Source organism: Phyllobates terribilis, unplaced genomic scaffold (genome assembly GCF_046119375.1).
Source record: "Phyllobates terribilis strain yellow unplaced genomic scaffold, ASM4611937v1 Scaffold_1__5_contigs__length_1240528914, whole genome shotgun sequence".
NCBI classification, from domain to species: domain Eukaryota; kingdom Metazoa; phylum Chordata; class Amphibia; order Anura; family Dendrobatidae; genus Phyllobates; species Phyllobates terribilis.
In genome coordinates, this window is record NW_027362761.1 from 945,848,849 (window position 1) to 945,865,973 (window position 17,125).

At 39.5% G+C, this 17,125-nt stretch overlaps 1 protein-coding gene across 1 annotated transcript in view; it reads right to left on the minus strand.

Annotated features, from left to right (window-relative positions):
* Positions 1 to 1,383: 1,383 nt before the first annotated feature.
* Positions 1,384 to 17,125, minus strand: part of MGAT4D (MGAT4 family member D) — a 147,371-nt gene continuing 131,629 nt past the window's right edge. The window contains exons 12-15 of the mRNA XM_073642043.1: positions 14,738 to 14,816; positions 11,756 to 11,810; positions 8,758 to 8,870; positions 1,384 to 6,670 (exon numbers count right to left, since the gene is read on the minus strand). Coding sequence (XP_073498144.1) covers positions 6,647 to 6,670; positions 8,758 to 8,870; positions 11,756 to 11,810; positions 14,738 to 14,816 — 271 coding nt within the window. The 3' untranslated portion in view covers positions 1,384 to 6,646. The remainder of the gene's footprint in view (positions 6,671 to 8,757; positions 8,871 to 11,755; positions 11,811 to 14,737; positions 14,817 to 17,125) is intronic.

Here is a 17,125-nt window from a genome sequence, read left to right on the forward strand (position 1 = left end):
TATGTACCCTTAGAAGCAGGGGCTCTGACAGATTGGTAACATTTTTGCAAAATAGAGGATTCTCAGACATCTTGTAGCAGCAAAATGGGAGACCCTTTATAATGACGACTAATTAGAAAGTTGCTTAATTTAAGAAGCAAAAAATTCTGTAAAAAAGTGTGCAGAGCCTTTAAGGTGTTCCTAATTTGCAAATTGTGCCAACAGGTCCACAGGCATTTTCAGTATATGCTGTGTAAAACATAAGTTCATAAAAAGAATGTACATTCTGGCTTTTTTATGTAATGTGACTGATGTCAAAGGAAATATCATAAGAGTGCAGATTTTATCCAAAGATCAATATTACGCTCATGTATTATATATACTGCATTTCATTGAATACACAACATCACATAAAACCCTTACCAGTCCTTCTCCGATGGTGTATCTAGATTCAGGACCTGTGTCATGTAACCGCGATGTTACAGAGGGTTATGTATCCTTTCTAATTGAGGACTTGTTACTCTTTACATAGAACTACAAAGCAGTTTTGGTTTTTGCACATTTCGACACTAATTGTATGCAGATCGCTTCATAGAATCTAGAAAAGTAGAGTTGGAAGGGACCTCCAGGGTCATCGTGTCCAACCCCCTGCTCAATGCACGATTCACTAAACCATCTCAGATGTCTGTCCAGCCTCTGTTTGAAGATTTCCATTGAAGGAGAACTCACCACCTCTCGTGGCCGCCTGTTCCACTCATTGATCACCCTCACTGTCAAAAAGTTTTTTCTAATATCTAATCTGTATCTTCTCCCATTCAGTTTCATCCCATTGCTTCCAGTGTTTCTTTGTGCAAATGAGAATAAAGATGATCCTTCTACAATGTGACAGCCCTTGAGATATTTGTAGACATCTATTAAGTCTCCTCTCAGTCTTCTCTTTTGCAAGCTAAACATTCCCAGATCCTCTAACCGTTCCTCATAAGACATGGTTTGCAGACCAGTCACCCTTCTTGTCGTTCTTCTCTGAACGTGCTCCAGTTTCTTCATGTCTTTTTTAAAATGTGGTGCCCAGAACTGGACACAGTATTCCAGATGAGGTCTGACCAAAGAGGAGTAGAGGGGGATAAATAGTTCACGTGATCTAGACTCTATGCTTCTGTTAATGCAACCCAGAATTGTGTTTGCAAACCCAAGTTATGGTACAACGTCCATGGGGTGGCATATTTATTTTAAATTGTTTCCCTGTTGCCACATGGATGGTTCAGTTCTAACCATTCCCATAGTTCAGCCTAGATATGTAAAATAATAATGTGTCCCTACACCCTGTTTTTCAGCACAAGCTGTTTTAATACCAGCACAGAATCTCATTATTATTTTCTAAATTTAATAATGAACTTCATGAACTCTAGCAGTAGACACATTTAATATGGTGACCGCATACTCAAAACATACTTTATTTAAGGCTTACTGGGCTCATCCTGAGCAAAAGAGTCATTCAATATTGTAGTAATCATATTATAAAGTGCAGCAAATCAGAATGGGAAAATCTAGAAGAAATGATCAAACAAATAATGAAATGAAACAAGTTATAACATTTAACCCTTGTGTGCAACCACAGCAGTGTGTCATATAGACCATAATCCTAAGGCTGGGTGCCCACGTAGCGTTTTTCAAGCGTTTACGCTGCGGAATTTCCGCAGCGTAAACGCTTGTTAAACGCTAGGTAATCCGCCCCCCATGGTCCCCAAGGGGATTCCGCAAGTTCTATGCACATGCTGCGGATTTTTCTGCAGCGTTTATGCTGCGTTCAAAAATCTGCAGCATGTTCATTAATTTTGCGTTTCCGCAAGCGGAATTGCCTTGTGCAATGCATTAAAAACGCAAGGCAATTCCGCATGTGGTAAACGTGCGATAAGCACGCAATAAACGCGTGCGGAATTCCGCATGCGTTTTTCCGGGAGAGGACATGCGGAAATGAAGCAGAAATTTTCTGCTTCATTTCCGCAACGTGGGCACATAGCCTAAGAGTGGAAAGGTACAACTTCTCGACACCCACATGGGTCACTGAAAGCAACATTGCAATTTATATTTGAAGGACATTTGCAAAAGATTTCCAAAAGTGGAAGACAGTTTGGTGTGGCCACAGGTTATACAGCTTTATGCACTTCCTTTATTCAGCTTAATGTCTGAATATTTTCCACGTTCATCTCGGTAGTACATAATAGATGATTTATGGAGGAATCCAGTGTTTATGGAAAAGAATTAAAATCAAGATCAAAGATAATCATACCCAACAAAGGCAAAAAAATTATAAAAAGTAAAATGGCAAAGACAGGATACAATCTCTCACACTGTATACGCCTGTCATTAAACAGTGTAATACATATATTAAAAGAGACTTCAATTATTTCACATAATCCTAAAAGAAAAGTCCTAATATAAATGATAAAACCCATGCAAACTATTGTGTAAACATTTTCTGTGATACAAGGCACAATTTTCCCCATCGCTATAAGGCCGAGTTCACACAGTGCAGTTCTGACATTTTGTGCAGCCAAAACTAGGATTGGCTAAAAAAAAAAAAGGTATACAGTTTTACAAATGTTTTACATAGAATCTTTGGCTGATTTTAACAAAATTAAAAACCCTTTCATAAAACCGTGCAGTGTGAACAATGCCTAAACACAGAAAAGATAAATAAAATAGTATTGAAATGAAAAAAAGTAGCATATGCAGTACTGGCACTCGGGGGCTTATATTATTGATTTAGACAGATTTACACTTTATAGAACTGCTTTCCATTCACTAAAGAGGTAGTTGTGTGATCTAGTCTGGATGGTATAGTCTTTTCTCAATTCTGATTTGGGGTTTCAGCCTGGCATATAAAGCTTCGATCATACAGCTGGGGGATTATGGAGGATTCAAACAGTCTATGAATGAAGCTTCTATAGAAAAAAAGGCAGCGCCACACTATGTAATATATAGATTATTGGGGAAGAAAGTTATATAAAAGATGTCAACTTTTATTAAAATTGACGAGCTATGAAAGTGTTTTGTTTTGCGGAGCTTTAAAGGAGTTGTCCACTAATAGGACAACCCCTTTTTGATCTAAATGTTTGACCCTGATAAAATAAAAAAGCCTATACTCCCCTCCCATGCCAGCGCCGTTCCAGCGGTGTCGGCACTTGCAGTCCCGGGCCTCTTGTGCTGTTGTTGTGACACATGAGCCCGGCGCCCATTCAGAAGAAGTCCGGGCTGCAGCTGATCTCTGACTTCCTCTTCATGTTTAATTTGTCCAGATGAGGGGCCAATGACGCCAGCGCTGATTGGTTGCCAGGCTCACGTGTCACAACAGCAGCACGGGAGCTCCGGGGAGAGCAAGTGCCGACACTGCTGGAATGGCGCCGGCATGGGAGGGGAGTATAAGCTTTTTTATTTTATCAGGGCCAAGCATGGGGGATGAGAAGGAGTTGTCCAAGAAGTAGACAACTTCCTTAAGGGCACATAAGCCAAATCAGAATATACCACTGCTCCTTTAAAGATAAAAAAGCAGTTTCTATTGTTCCAAATTATCATCCAAGCATAACATGAAATGCCGGTATGTCATTTGTCATGGTGCAAGAATAATATGCAGTTTTGGCATTACATTTTAAAGAGAGTGTCAGCACAAAATGACTATCAGATCAAGCACAGCACCATGTGGGCAGGTTAGCCCTAATAAAAATCATACTTTTAATGTCCAAATCCATTGCTGCATATATCAGAAATAAGTCTTTATTCCAATATGCCAATGAGGAGTTTGGTGCACCTTTGGAGTACAGCGCACCTTCCCATCTACTTGTATTCCACCTGTCTCTGCCCTTATCTGACTCCTGTAAACCAGAACGGTCAATCAAGAAAAAAAGAGCCAGAGGATTAGTGGAAAACAAGTAGGTGAGAAGGTGCACTGAACTGCTTGGTAATTCCAATGGTGCCCCAAACGCCTTATTGGCATACCTAAATGAGAAAAAATTTCTGCTAAATGCAGCAATAGATTTGGACACTCAAAGAACCTGATTCATAAAGACCAGCGTTGTTCACACTGGTGTGCTAGAGTCAGACGCTCCTGATTCAGGCTACGCCTCTTCATGAATTTCGGATGAGTAGGGTACACCTCTGTGGGCGCCTCAACACAAATCCTACTCCATTCCCTGCTCGAGTAAGATTTGTGGCGTAGCTACACCACTGCCCACTTTGTTGGAGCCGTGGAAAAATGGCGTGAATTGCACCAAAAATTATGCGACTTTTCAAAGCTTTTTATGAAGCGGGCCCTAAAAGTATGATTTTTATTATGACTATATTTGGTTTGAACAGTCATTTTTGAGGTACTGGGCAGTGTGGTCTTTATTGAAAATGGCATATGGTATGTATAGGTCTTTTTACCCTCATGGTATCTACTGAGAGCGCTAATTCAGGGGGTCTTTTAAATCTCAATCGCGGTGTCTCTACTTTAATTTATTACATGGCTGGTTATTTATTGCTTTAGAAGTCTGTGCTGTTCAGGGACCGTTTTTATAATTGTGTGTTATAATTCCCAGGTCTCTGTGATTTGTCTATTTATCTGGTTTCCTATACCCCCATTATTTTGATGTATTGATGGATTTTCATTTGCCTAATGTTATTCACAATTAACCACATTGGCTGCTCTTTTTATTTTGGTTTTATGGGATGATTATAAAATATTTTTCTTTCTATAGTATTTGCATAATTATTTGTCAATTAATACAATTTGGATATAGCTTTGGATATGTTTCCTTGGTACTTAATATAATTTTTTGGGGGTGATGTAATTAGAGGTTTAATTCAATGTTTTTCTGGTACCCCCAAAATTAAGCTCTATTGATTGCAGTTATTCTGTGTATGGGTCTGGTTTTCCAGTTTTGGCTAATAGTGATTTCATGTGTATAGTGAGAGGCTAGTCAGTCATGTGGAGCAGGGTGGGGAGAAACTGCTGGGAACCTGCCTCTTGGACTAGTCCCCGCTGAGCTTTCCAATATATGTGTTCTGTATAATGATGCAGCATTTCAGAGTAAAGCATAGAAGGCTGCAATAACGCAGCCAGTGTCTGATTTGTGCTGATTGTGGTTTTGGCAGCAATAATTATCAGGTTCCCTTTAAATAGCTATTTTGCTCTGCAGTTTACATCAGCTCTCCTGATAGGTCTTTCCCCATAAGATAACAATTAAAGAGCATCTTTTCTTATAAATCTCCATTGTGCCGTTCCTCCGTTTGCTTCCTGGAAAGTTCTGAATAAATTAACACCTGTGTGTTACCATTTCCACATGTAAACTCATTCTGATATTGTTAGCAATGAATGGACAAACTCCGTTCCTATGAGGAATTGTAACACCCAGTTGTCAGATTTCCAACAACAGAGGAACATCACACTGCAGATTTGTAAGAAATGATGCTCCAAAACTGTTCTTTGATCCTGCTAGTGTTACTGAAATAGACATGTCTGGAGAGCTCGTAAACATCCCATTCTGTAGTTAATAACAACTGTTATGTCTATGGTACCGATAAGTTCTAACCCACCGGTCACAACACTGGTAAATACAAATTATGTTTTCTCTAGATTGTTAGAATCAGAACGGACATGTCCTAATTCTCATCCAAAACCAGATTTCTGGGGTAGAAGGATCGGGCATGTTGAACTTCAACATGTCCGATCCTTTGGTATTATAAGCGATAAGCTGCCGCCAAAAGTGTCTGACAGCAGCTTATTCCTTTCTCCCTACAAAGAGCACATATGCATGTATATAGGGGTCTTTGGATGATAACTGACAGCTATCTGTGGTGTATACCTATCTTTTCTTCATTACTGTTTACAGAATCACTCCTTTTTTATTTTGAAAATAACATATTGGCAAATATGTTTTCATGAATACTCCTTTCCTGAGAAGTTTTACAATGGAAAAAAAAATACATCAAAATGTTTGGCTTTTTGGGGGGGGTGGAGGAGGGTTAAGGAAAAGGGCAATTTTAATTGAGTTTGCAGAAAGCTTTGCCTGAGATAAAAATCTACAGAACTGTGACATAGGCAAGTATGGTAAGAGAACGTCATGTAAAAGAGACAGAAAACAAAAGGATGATCTTTTTGGAAAGCTTGTGACTAGTGCAGTCCACATAGCACCATGCACAGCAATAGAGTAAACAATAAATGGCCAGTTCTAAACTTTTACAGAAAGTACCTTCATCATCCTCCTTTAGAGACATACATTCAGCATTACTAAACATTTAGCTCCAGGAATGTTTCTGAGTGTTCAGTACCTTTGTTTTTTTTTCACTACAATTCTAGAAGTATAAACTAAGAAAAAGAATGCAGACAGGTTAAACATTATTAAAGTCCTTTGATCACATCCTTTGGTCTGTGCATAAGGCTTGTTGACATTGATACCAGCATTGAACTAAAAAGTCATTCAGATTTGAAACTATTTAAAATTTGTCTTTTGCAACAAAAAAAAGAACAATATTAAATATAAATAATTATCTTCAGCATAAAAAATAGAAGGACATCTGTCTCATTTTCTTCATACGTCCCGTGATGCAATAATCTGAGTAGACTCATTCTCCACCAGCAGAGGGCAGACTTTCCAAATCTTTAAGGCATCCGTCGCAATTAAATCAACTATTTTTTCAACTTGATGAAAATCTAAAATGAAAAAAGGCAGCTATGAAAAAAGTACTGCAAGTTACACTTTTAATTTACAAAATATAGTAGTCGAAAATATGAGCCAGCTTTGCTGTTTTTTGTAAGGGTATTTGAACATGTTTACTATTTGCAGTAGATTTTTCTGCTGCAAAAACCTGAGAGTTGGCAGGAAAAAAAAAGCATTTTTGGAACTTTTTTTTAAAAAAAAATTTTTTATTGATTAGAAAAACACTGAAATAATTGACAAGCTGCAGATTTGAGAAATCGCTTTGAAGGTTCAAACCTGCAAAAAAATAAATTAGCAGCAAATCTCATTCACTTTGCTGGTTCTGTAAAATGCTGCATTTTTTATGCATAAAAAATGTGCGGGGAAAAAAAAACGTGACAAAAACACGTGGAAACATTAAGCCGATTGTATCAATTCCAACTCCAAAGAAAAATAAAATTATAATCATTGTTTTTTCTACAAAGACCCGACCATTAGATATCCAGAATTCCACCCGCATATGCTAGTGTAAGTAACTTCTTTAAGCTAAGAGCTTAGATTCTTGCCTGAACCAACTATTGCACAATATTGCTGTAGACCTGAAGAATACATTTGAGATGTCACTAGGGCTCATAATCCTATTTCACCATGTGAAGTATATAAACTAACACTGCGGTCCGTTTCATATGAAGCCAATTGATATATCAGAAGGAAGTAAATATTTGGTGAATGAATAAAAGATCTACTGTCTGTGACCTTCACAATAAATTCCCTCCTTTCCAGCTAGTTGCTCTTATCAGTTAGGAGAGGTTGTATAACCCATCTAAGGCCACCAGCTTCGCCTTCCGATAAATACGTGGATGTGACTTCTATTGTCTGCTGTCTAGCTGCTAACACAGCCGGCACTCGGAAAAACACCTAGAAACATTGGCTGAATTTATTTCCTTGCGTCAGAAGCTGGCTCTGTAGGGCACTCGCTTAAACATGTTGGCAAGAAAAAGGTCTTATTTCCTAAAAACGTGCACAAAAGAGTCTGTATGCTGCTACAGGAAACTGGCAACATAGTCGGGGTGTGGAAGGGCACAGTTAATTTTTACTGTAAACTGAAAGTCTGGTTACATTACTTGTAAAAACAGACACCAAAAGTCCACACTTGACAGATCGCTTATATTTTAACTGTTGTATGTAGCAAGAAGTTCATTCACAGTAAGCCTGGGAACACACATGCAGGTTTTGGTGCAGAAGTGAAAAGAATGTGAAATGTATAGCAGAATGCACAATGAAGCGGGTGTACATCTCTAGCTCCATCAGCACTCCGCATGCAAACAGCAATATATTTATTTTAATGTACTGTACATTTAGTTATTATTGGTGCTTTGTGCATTTGATTGGTGGCTGTAAGACTGGCCTTACATTTTCTGCTGGTATATGTGGTGCTCCTCGATAACGGTCATAGTCCGGCGTCACTTCTGCCTCTCTGGGTAAGTGCAATGCACCAAAGAAGCCAGAGATATACAGCAGGCTTTATTGTGCATTCTCAGGGGGTGGGGGGACATAGTAAGCATCTTCAAGATTTGTGAAGAGACGATGGTGATGTCGCTCTTGCAAATCATGTCGCTCACACGCACAGGGGTATGCTTACATGATGAGAGGGAGGATTAGTCTGGGGAAATCCATCCCCCTTACTAGTCAACCACTTATTTGCATAGCACAAGCGCAGCTTTTAAATTAATTCTATATTAATCTGCAATGGATAAGACACAAAGGGTCTTGTTAGAATGCAGGAATAGATTGTTATACATGCAGGTGGTATATGGGGGCTACAGCAGCTGACAGCTTCTGTTTAACAATGGGGTAATCTTAGTGGTAAATAGACAATGAACGTCTCGGATCATGTTATAAAGCTTGACATAAACAATACGATACTACAAGCTGTAGCAGGCACAGGTATGCCTTTGAATCCCTCCTTGGCATTGTGTATTTCTATGGTTGTTTTCTAAGCTCAACTGTCTAATTTTACATCAAAGGAACCACACAGTCAATGATTCCACTACACGTTACAAGAATATAGCAATCAAAGCAGACGGCAGTGAGAACTCACCTCGCTTAACAGGGCCCAGACAGGGGACTCGGTGAGAATCTTCAGGCGGATGGCTTTGATTTTTCCTAGAGAGCTGCTGATTTCTCCTTCAGCAATGCCATTCTGAAATTTGCCTGTGTGAAACAAAACACAAATATAGGAATGTACAAAACACAGGTTAGGGTCATAGCTTTAATTTAAAACATATCCCATGGCTGCTATTCTGCATGAAATATAAGAAGTTATGAGAAAGCTGTGAAATCATACTCCAAACATTTGGCATATTGTGTTCTGCTAGATACAAGCTGTCAAAATGATTGGGAATGCCCCAAAATTGTAAGAGGAGTTTAACTTCTATTGCATCTTCTCTTACATAACCGGTATAAATCACGTGTGTCATTTTGTGAAGAGGTATTAAATAGGAACTGTACTTTTAACCCACTTCAGCATAAATCAAGAGTGCAAGAAACTTTGTAACAAATCTTGCTAGAGGAATCTGCATCTTACTTCACTTATGAGACACTTTCTCCTCCCCTGGCCTCCTTAACTCATCATCCACTCTGAAAACAATTCAACTCAAGTCAAGACAGGCGGCCATCATACTGAGGTGCCAGGTTACATCTTCTATTGTTCTCTATGGAGAAGGTGGGGGGATGAGTGAGGAGCAAAGTGATAGGCTGCGGGAGACCTCACTCCAGAGCTGAACTCCCTGCTCAGTAAGGCTGTATAATCTCCTCAATGCTGCTACTTCTGTCTTTGTGCTAGCTAAGGAATGAAGAGCAGGAATATCTCTGTGTGTTATGCTGTTTGTGGGAGACATCATAGCAGATAGTCAACTCATGGTCAATTGCAAATTAAGAGATAAAAGTCTGCAGAGGGGAAAACTGGTGAAAATGCAAAATACAAAACATATATTGGCCAGAAATAGTGTTATTCTTCATACATACACAATGACAGCTTATTCTAAAAAGTTACATTAAGTATAGTTAGTTAGTTACCCTTGTCAGAGTAGAAACTGACAAGGATGTCCACCCTGGGATTTTGTTATATCTATATCTATTATACCACATCTGTCGGAGAGGAATCTCCTCACTTTGACACGTAGTGTGGCTGTATCTTGTTCTGGTCTATAGAAAGTATACAGGCATTCTATACCATACTACATTTAGGGATTTCACAATTCCCATGCATGCAAAAATAAGAATATTCAGCATAATTAGTTGGAAAAAAAACATCATAAATCTGTTAAAACAAATTTTTATCAAAATGTCCACATCTCCATGGTTATCAGATTTATGAAATTACAAGAAAACAACTGGAGGAAAACCCTGTAATTGGCCCTGAAGATACTCTTCCAGGAAGGCTAACAGCTGTGCGTAAGACTATCAAATATAAGCAGAGTACCATAGTTCTTCTTTTTTAATTTCTCATCTCCATTGCTGATATATTAGCTTGTAAAGTTTAAGTTTTAATTTATAAGTAAAAGAGGGCATAACCCTGGATTCCTTTCTGGAGGCGTGTACTTCTCCCCCCTACATGACCATAAGCACATCCTCCCAGAGGAACGTGCCTTCTCCTGTGAGCTGTGATGATTGACAGCCTGTGCATCTGCTACGTAGAATAGAGCTGAGTGACATTACAAACACCTCCTAGCACATTGTGAGGCCAGTTCTTAGACATAGGAACCATCCTGATGGGTTACACCTTGGCACGGTGGGATGGCTTTAACATTTTTTTTGATAAAAAAAAAAGTTAACTATGTACTATTTACCCTATGTTTTTTTTACTATTTACTTAGTTAATGCAGTGTGCCTATGCATTATATTTTTATTCTGGTTTATAGTCACCTAATCTGACAGCAGACTAATGTAGGGACACAGCCCCTGATTCCAGCAATGTGTCACTTACTGGGCTGCTTAGTATCGTTTTCATAAGATAATTGTTTTATCAGCAGGGGGATTATCTCTAGAGAACCAGTAAACCTTCTGCCATGTAGTCCTCCATATTCATGAGCTCTGCATAACCCTGCCCCCACTGATTGTGTACACTGTGCATAGGCAGTTAGCTGCCAATCAGTGGTGTGGGTGGGTTATACAGAGCTCAACATTACAGAACTAGAAGATCTGCAACAGATAAAACAGTGATTATACAAAAAATGTAAAATGCAGCTACATAACAAATATATAACTGGAATCAGGGTCTCTGCCCCTACATCATGCCGTCTAAGATGAAGTAGCAAACACTTGGTGACAGAATCCTTTTTATTTCAATGAGTAAGAATTGTAACCTGATCCATCATTGAAGGTTATAACCTGGACTCTCATTTTAATAGTGAATTAAGGATGAGTGAGCAATGCAGGAGGCAGACGAAGAAAAGTCTGATTTGTAAAAGTAAAGTACATTACGTTTCTTATATTGCACAAAGTTTCTACATTTGTACTATTGATTTATGGCACAAAATTGTAATAACAGTTTCTCTTTAAGCCAGTTCCAACTTCCATGATTGTTATACAATGACTTTGAAGAAGGGAAATTCTGTACAGATTCACCACATAAAGATCCACAGGCGGTATAATAATGTATGGAAACGAGAACAATTAGAAAATAAGATTATGAAAACAAAACTGATCCAAATATATACTGCACAGTCATCATCAAGAATTACTTGAAATCAGCCTCCATTAACCATGTGCTTCAAACCCATCCCAAAGAATGCCTGAATTTGACCTACATACATCCTGACATCTGTTACATGCAAACACATAATTTACAATACACACTGGATTATGGTACTATTCGCCTTCAAATCAGAGTTTGTACATAAGAGACTGCATGCAAAAAAATATACAATAAAGATTGAAGTTATAAATAAGTTCTTATCTTATAGGGAAACTACAGGGAGCAAATTATGGATAGACACAAACGAACGGTGAAGTAAAAATCAGATCAAAGGAAAACGCAAAGAGCTGAGAAAGTTCTGTGTTCAGGCATTTGTTAGACACAAAACAATAGGGTTTACCTATTTGTAGGAATCCGTCTTCATCTGTCTGTTCCTGTGGCACATTATTAACTTTCTAAGAAAAAAACAAAAACAATTTAATATAAATAACTGCAGTTGTAATCTATTATTCTGAGATCTAACTAGTAATGTTTGGGTTCTCATGGTATAATGGAACTAAAAGGCCAGCATGTCCTGCCATCTACGCCGAGGGCATGCTGGATCATGTGGCTTTCCCACACCTGGAGAACCACAAGTTACATAATAATCACGCCACAATATGGAAATGGAAACAACTCGACAATAAGGTTAAGAAAACAAAGCTAGGGCACATTATGTACGACACAGCGGTTAATCAGGCAGGTTAAGTCATTAAATAGACTGAAATGTTACAATGCTCACTCCCAGGCAGCAGTCAAGGTTATTGGAAAAATGTTCAAATAATAAAATGTGGCTTATTTTTAAAGGGAACCTGTCATGTCTCCAAACGATATTACCTGCAAGTTAATGGCTGAAAGTGTGGCTACCGGGAGAAAATGATCTTTATTCCTCCTACAGCCACCATTTAGTTCACGGTGAGCAGCGGCTGTAAGCACGCCCTGGGACTTTGATGGACACCTCGCTCTGCACATATGCACTGTAGAGCCAGCTGTCAAAGTCACGGGGCGTGCTTATAGCCGCCACTCACTGTGTGCTGAGCGGTGACTGTAGCTGCGCCAGCACGCCTGCATGACTGACAACAAGCCGCTCCCGGGAGGAATAAAGTGAATTTTCAATTAGGCGGCCGGACAGCTTTTGTTATACTGTAGATTAATCCTATATCTGCAGGCTAAGTGGTTTTCTTCCAGAACACAAGGAGTATCCATCCACATCAACCTGTGAATAATATAGGGAGGGTTTTTTTTAAGTAAGAGTAGTAAAAGCATCATTACTCAAAGGCAAAAGTGATACAACTGCTCACCCTAACAGCCCTCTGTGTTGTGCACCACTAGTCCCTCATCAGGCCTAAAAAAATGCATCCGGTTTGCATGAAACGTTCTTTATAGGGAACCTGACATCATAATTTGCCCCCATAATAAGAGTGCTGTCTCCTAAAAATGCTTGTAATCAGGTCTTCATTATAGATAAATGTTTATGTAGTTACCGGCATGCCTGTACCCGGACTATTCCGGGAGCACTGTTACTCATTCCAGCACATTGCTGATTTCATGACTACATTGGATTGATTAAAAGCCAGCATGTGCAGGTAGGAGGACAGGGATGACTTGTTCTCTTCTTCCCCCCGTCCTTCTGGCATATCAGTCACACCGCTATGGGCATGATAACAGCAAGGTGCTGGAATTCGTGATGGGGCTCCCAGACTAGTCCGGGTACACACGCGCAGAGATTAAACTTTAATTTGAAGTAACTACATAAACATTTATCTATAATATTCCTGCTAGGATATGAGACATTCTTATGTCATGGGCCTGCTGCAGACAATCAGCGGGCACTGATTGGCTGTAGCATTGCTGCAGGAGACCTGCCACACAACAATATCACGTGGCCAGCTGGGAATAGCTGCAGCTAAAATGGCTCTGCTGTGGGAGGTGAACATCCATTGTTTTGCTTGGGGTTGTTAAGGAGTGGAGCACCCATTTAAAAGGAATCTGTCAACAGGATTTTTCACCCCAAACTATTAATATGTACTTTTAGCTTATTCAAAGAAAAATCCAGCAATACCTTTACAAGGTCAGTCCTTTCCTCCACTACTGAAAAATCAGCATTTGAATTAATATGTAAATTAAGTTATAGATTTGAAACCTCTGTCACTCCAGCTCTATTTCCTGCCCTCCTTCTTGGCTAACAGCTCCTTTGCCTGAAGTCACACAGCATAGAGACTGTCCATCAAATAGGAGGAGACGGCCCAGGGTGGGGAATAGAGCTGGAGTGACAGACATTTCAGATCTACCTCTTCAATCTCACTTGCATATAACACGCTGATTTCTCAATAATGGAGGAACAGACTGGCCATGTAAAGGTGTTGCTGGACTTGTCTTTAAAAAAGTTGCATGTGCATATAAATAGTTTGGTGTGTGAAATCACTCGCTCTTGTGATAAAACAGACAGGTTATTTCTGGGCAGAGTTAATGGTCTCTGCACTCATGTCTTGCTCCTTCCAGTAATGGATTCAGTGGTTTTATTTATCTATGTGATGTACTCAGCAGTCACACTGTCTCCTATGTGATTTATGCAGCAGTCGCACTGTCTGCTATGTGATTTATGCAGCAGTCGCACTGTCTCCTTTGTGATGTATGCAGCTGTTACAGTGCCTCTTTTGTGATGTGTGCAGCAGTTGCAGTGTCTCTATATGATGTAAATAGCAGTCACAGTATCTTTTGTGTAATGTATACAGCAATCTGAGTGTATCCATTGTGATGTATACAGCAATCTCAATGCATCCCATGTGATATATATACCGCAGTCACAGTGTTTCCTATGTGAAGTATACAGTGATGTATACAGTAGTTTCAATGTATCCTTTGTGATGTATAGAGCAGTCTCAGTGTATCCTATGTGATGTACACAACAGAGTCTCAGTGTACCCTATGTGATGTATATAGCAGAGTCTCAGTGAATCCTATGTGATGTATACAGAAAAGTCTCAGTGCATCCTATGTGACCATTGCAATAATGCTGAGAGAAAGCTACCTCACATAGCAACATTGGAAGCCGGTGGTTCAAGCCGGAAGCAAAGATGCTGGTGGTTTGAACTGTCAATCAAACAGCAGCATCCACTCTCCAGCAACCAACAAGCATGTGGGCTGGAGAGCAGTGAGCCCCTACGACAAATCCTTTAATATATAGAATTCCATAACAGATAATAGCACTATTCATACTAAATATATTGGCTTGCCATGCCTTTGTTGAAGTAGAAGGGAGGTTGAACTTGATGGAAATGTATCTTTTTTCAATTCTAAGTAATGGTGTATCTAGTAATATGTGTAAGTAATAAGTGCTAACCTCTGCTGGTAAAACCTGTACAGTAGTGTTAAGGAGCTTGTCCCCTGGGTGCTCAATATTTCCACTCCTGAAAAGGTAACTGACAAGAAAATTACATGTTAAACTTTTAACAAACATCCAAGAAATACATCCAGCTTTTACAACCATGAAGCAATGATAACTATACACGACAAGATGTAAAATACAAGATAAGGAGCAGGAAATCAGTGAAACAATCTGACATGTTCTGATTTTACTATGTAATAAAACGAGATTACACTCCACTGCAAATGAAAAGATAGTTACAAAAAGTCAACACATTGTATGCTTTACACAGAAACATACATTTATAGCAGGAGTTCATCAGCTAAGCCAGGGGTGCCAAATTAATTTTTCGCCGAGGGCCACATCCACATTATGGTTGCCTTCAAAGGGCCGCTTGCAATTGTAAGGGCTCATGCAGACGACAATGCAACCCGGTACACGCACAGACTGCAATGCATGGACTGGCCTGGGGCGATAAAAGAGCTGTCCCTGGGTAGTAGGGCTAAGGGAGCTGTCCCAGACATCACAATCCAAGATGGACAGCTCCCTATGCAATGTACTGGCTGTGTCAGCTCTGATTCAAAGATAGAACCACACAAAAGTGCTGGCTGACTGCGTTCACTGCACTTACCTTTTGTGCTGCTGACTGAGCACAGGGGGTGGCTGCCATCTTAGATTTTTAGCTCTGGAGCACACTTCAACACTGCTCCGACCGGCTCTCTACTTTCCCAGAATGGAGCAGTCTTTAAGTGTGTCCTGAACTCACGGGTGGGCCCATTATTCTCTATGGAAGACTGTGTGGGGCCCATTATTCTGTATGGAGGACTATGTGGGGCCCATTATTCTGTATGGAGGACTATGTGGGGCCCATTATTCTGTATCGTGGACTATGTGGGGCCCATTATTCTGTATCGTGGACTTTGTGGGGCCCATTATTCTGTATCATGGACTTTGGGGGGCCCATTATTCTGTATGGAGGACTGTGTAAGGCCCATTATACTGTATGGAGGACTATGTGGGCCCACTATACGGTATGTAGGACTATGTGGTGCCCATTATTCTGTATGGAGGACTATGTGGGGCCCATTATACTGTTTGGAGGACTATGTGGGCCCACTATACTGTATGTAGGACTATGTGGGGCCCATTATTCTGTATGGAGGACTATGTGGGGTCCATTATTCTGTATGGAGGACTATGTGGGGCCCATTATTCTGTATGGAGGACTATGTGGGGCCCATTATTCTGTATGGAGGACTATGTGGGGCCCATTATTCTGTATGGAGGACTATGTGGGGCCCATTATTCTGTATCGTGGACTATGTGGGGCCCATTATTCTGTATCGTGGACTATGTGGGGCCCATTATTCTGTATCGTGGACTATGTGGGGCCCATTATTCTGTATCATGGACTTTGTGGGGCCCATTATACTGTATACTGGTTGACCCGTGACTTTGTCCAAGTTTTTCATTTTGGCCCACTGTGTGTTTGAGTTTGACACCCATGTTCTATGTAGTGTTTTTAGATGTTTTTTGTCCTGAAGTGGTTTTAGTTAGCATTCTGTTAACATTTTACTTAAGCATTTTCTACTAATGATGTGCAAACATTTGTTAGTTTTTTTTATCATATTTTTGTGGGTGACTTTTTTTTTTTTTAAATCCATTAATCAATGAATATAACACTAGTGTTTTATGAATTGAAAATACCTTAGAAAATTATCAAAAAAGATGCCCAAGCGTGTTTGTGGCATTTCTGAAGCCTTCCCATTCACTTTTATTGTAAATTATGGAGTCGATTCATAGTGAAAAAAAATCTTAAGTATTGACAGGCCACTTCTTAAAAACATTTTTGAAAACCTGAAGCTTAAAAACAATCTAAAGATTGAACATATGAACAGCAGGTTGTTTTTCAATAGAAATAAATAGAAATGGTCTTTCAAGCATTTTAGTAGCATTTTTAATGGTGTTTTTTATCTTTAAATGCAGAAGTACTACAATAGTCTCCTCAAAAATTTCAGTGTGCAAATACCCTAAGGATTACAATCAAGTTCCAGACCAATTAAGGATACACGAACACATGGAGCTCACAGAAATAACAACTCACTAAAAATATTTTATTAGACATGCATTAAAAAAGGAAATAGTACCGCTAGATAAGGGCTGATACTTGTAAATAAAGAAATAAAAGAAAAGAACTGGTGTGTGGTACAAGTGTCCTGTGAGTATATGTTGTAAAAAATAAAGGCCTAGGTATAAGACAAAACTGCACAGTGGAACATATAGATTTTATGTTTTGAGGTGTGAGGTTACTCATCCTATATCTACAATCTCCATGGGCGTGTAGAGGGGGTGAATATTCATGCT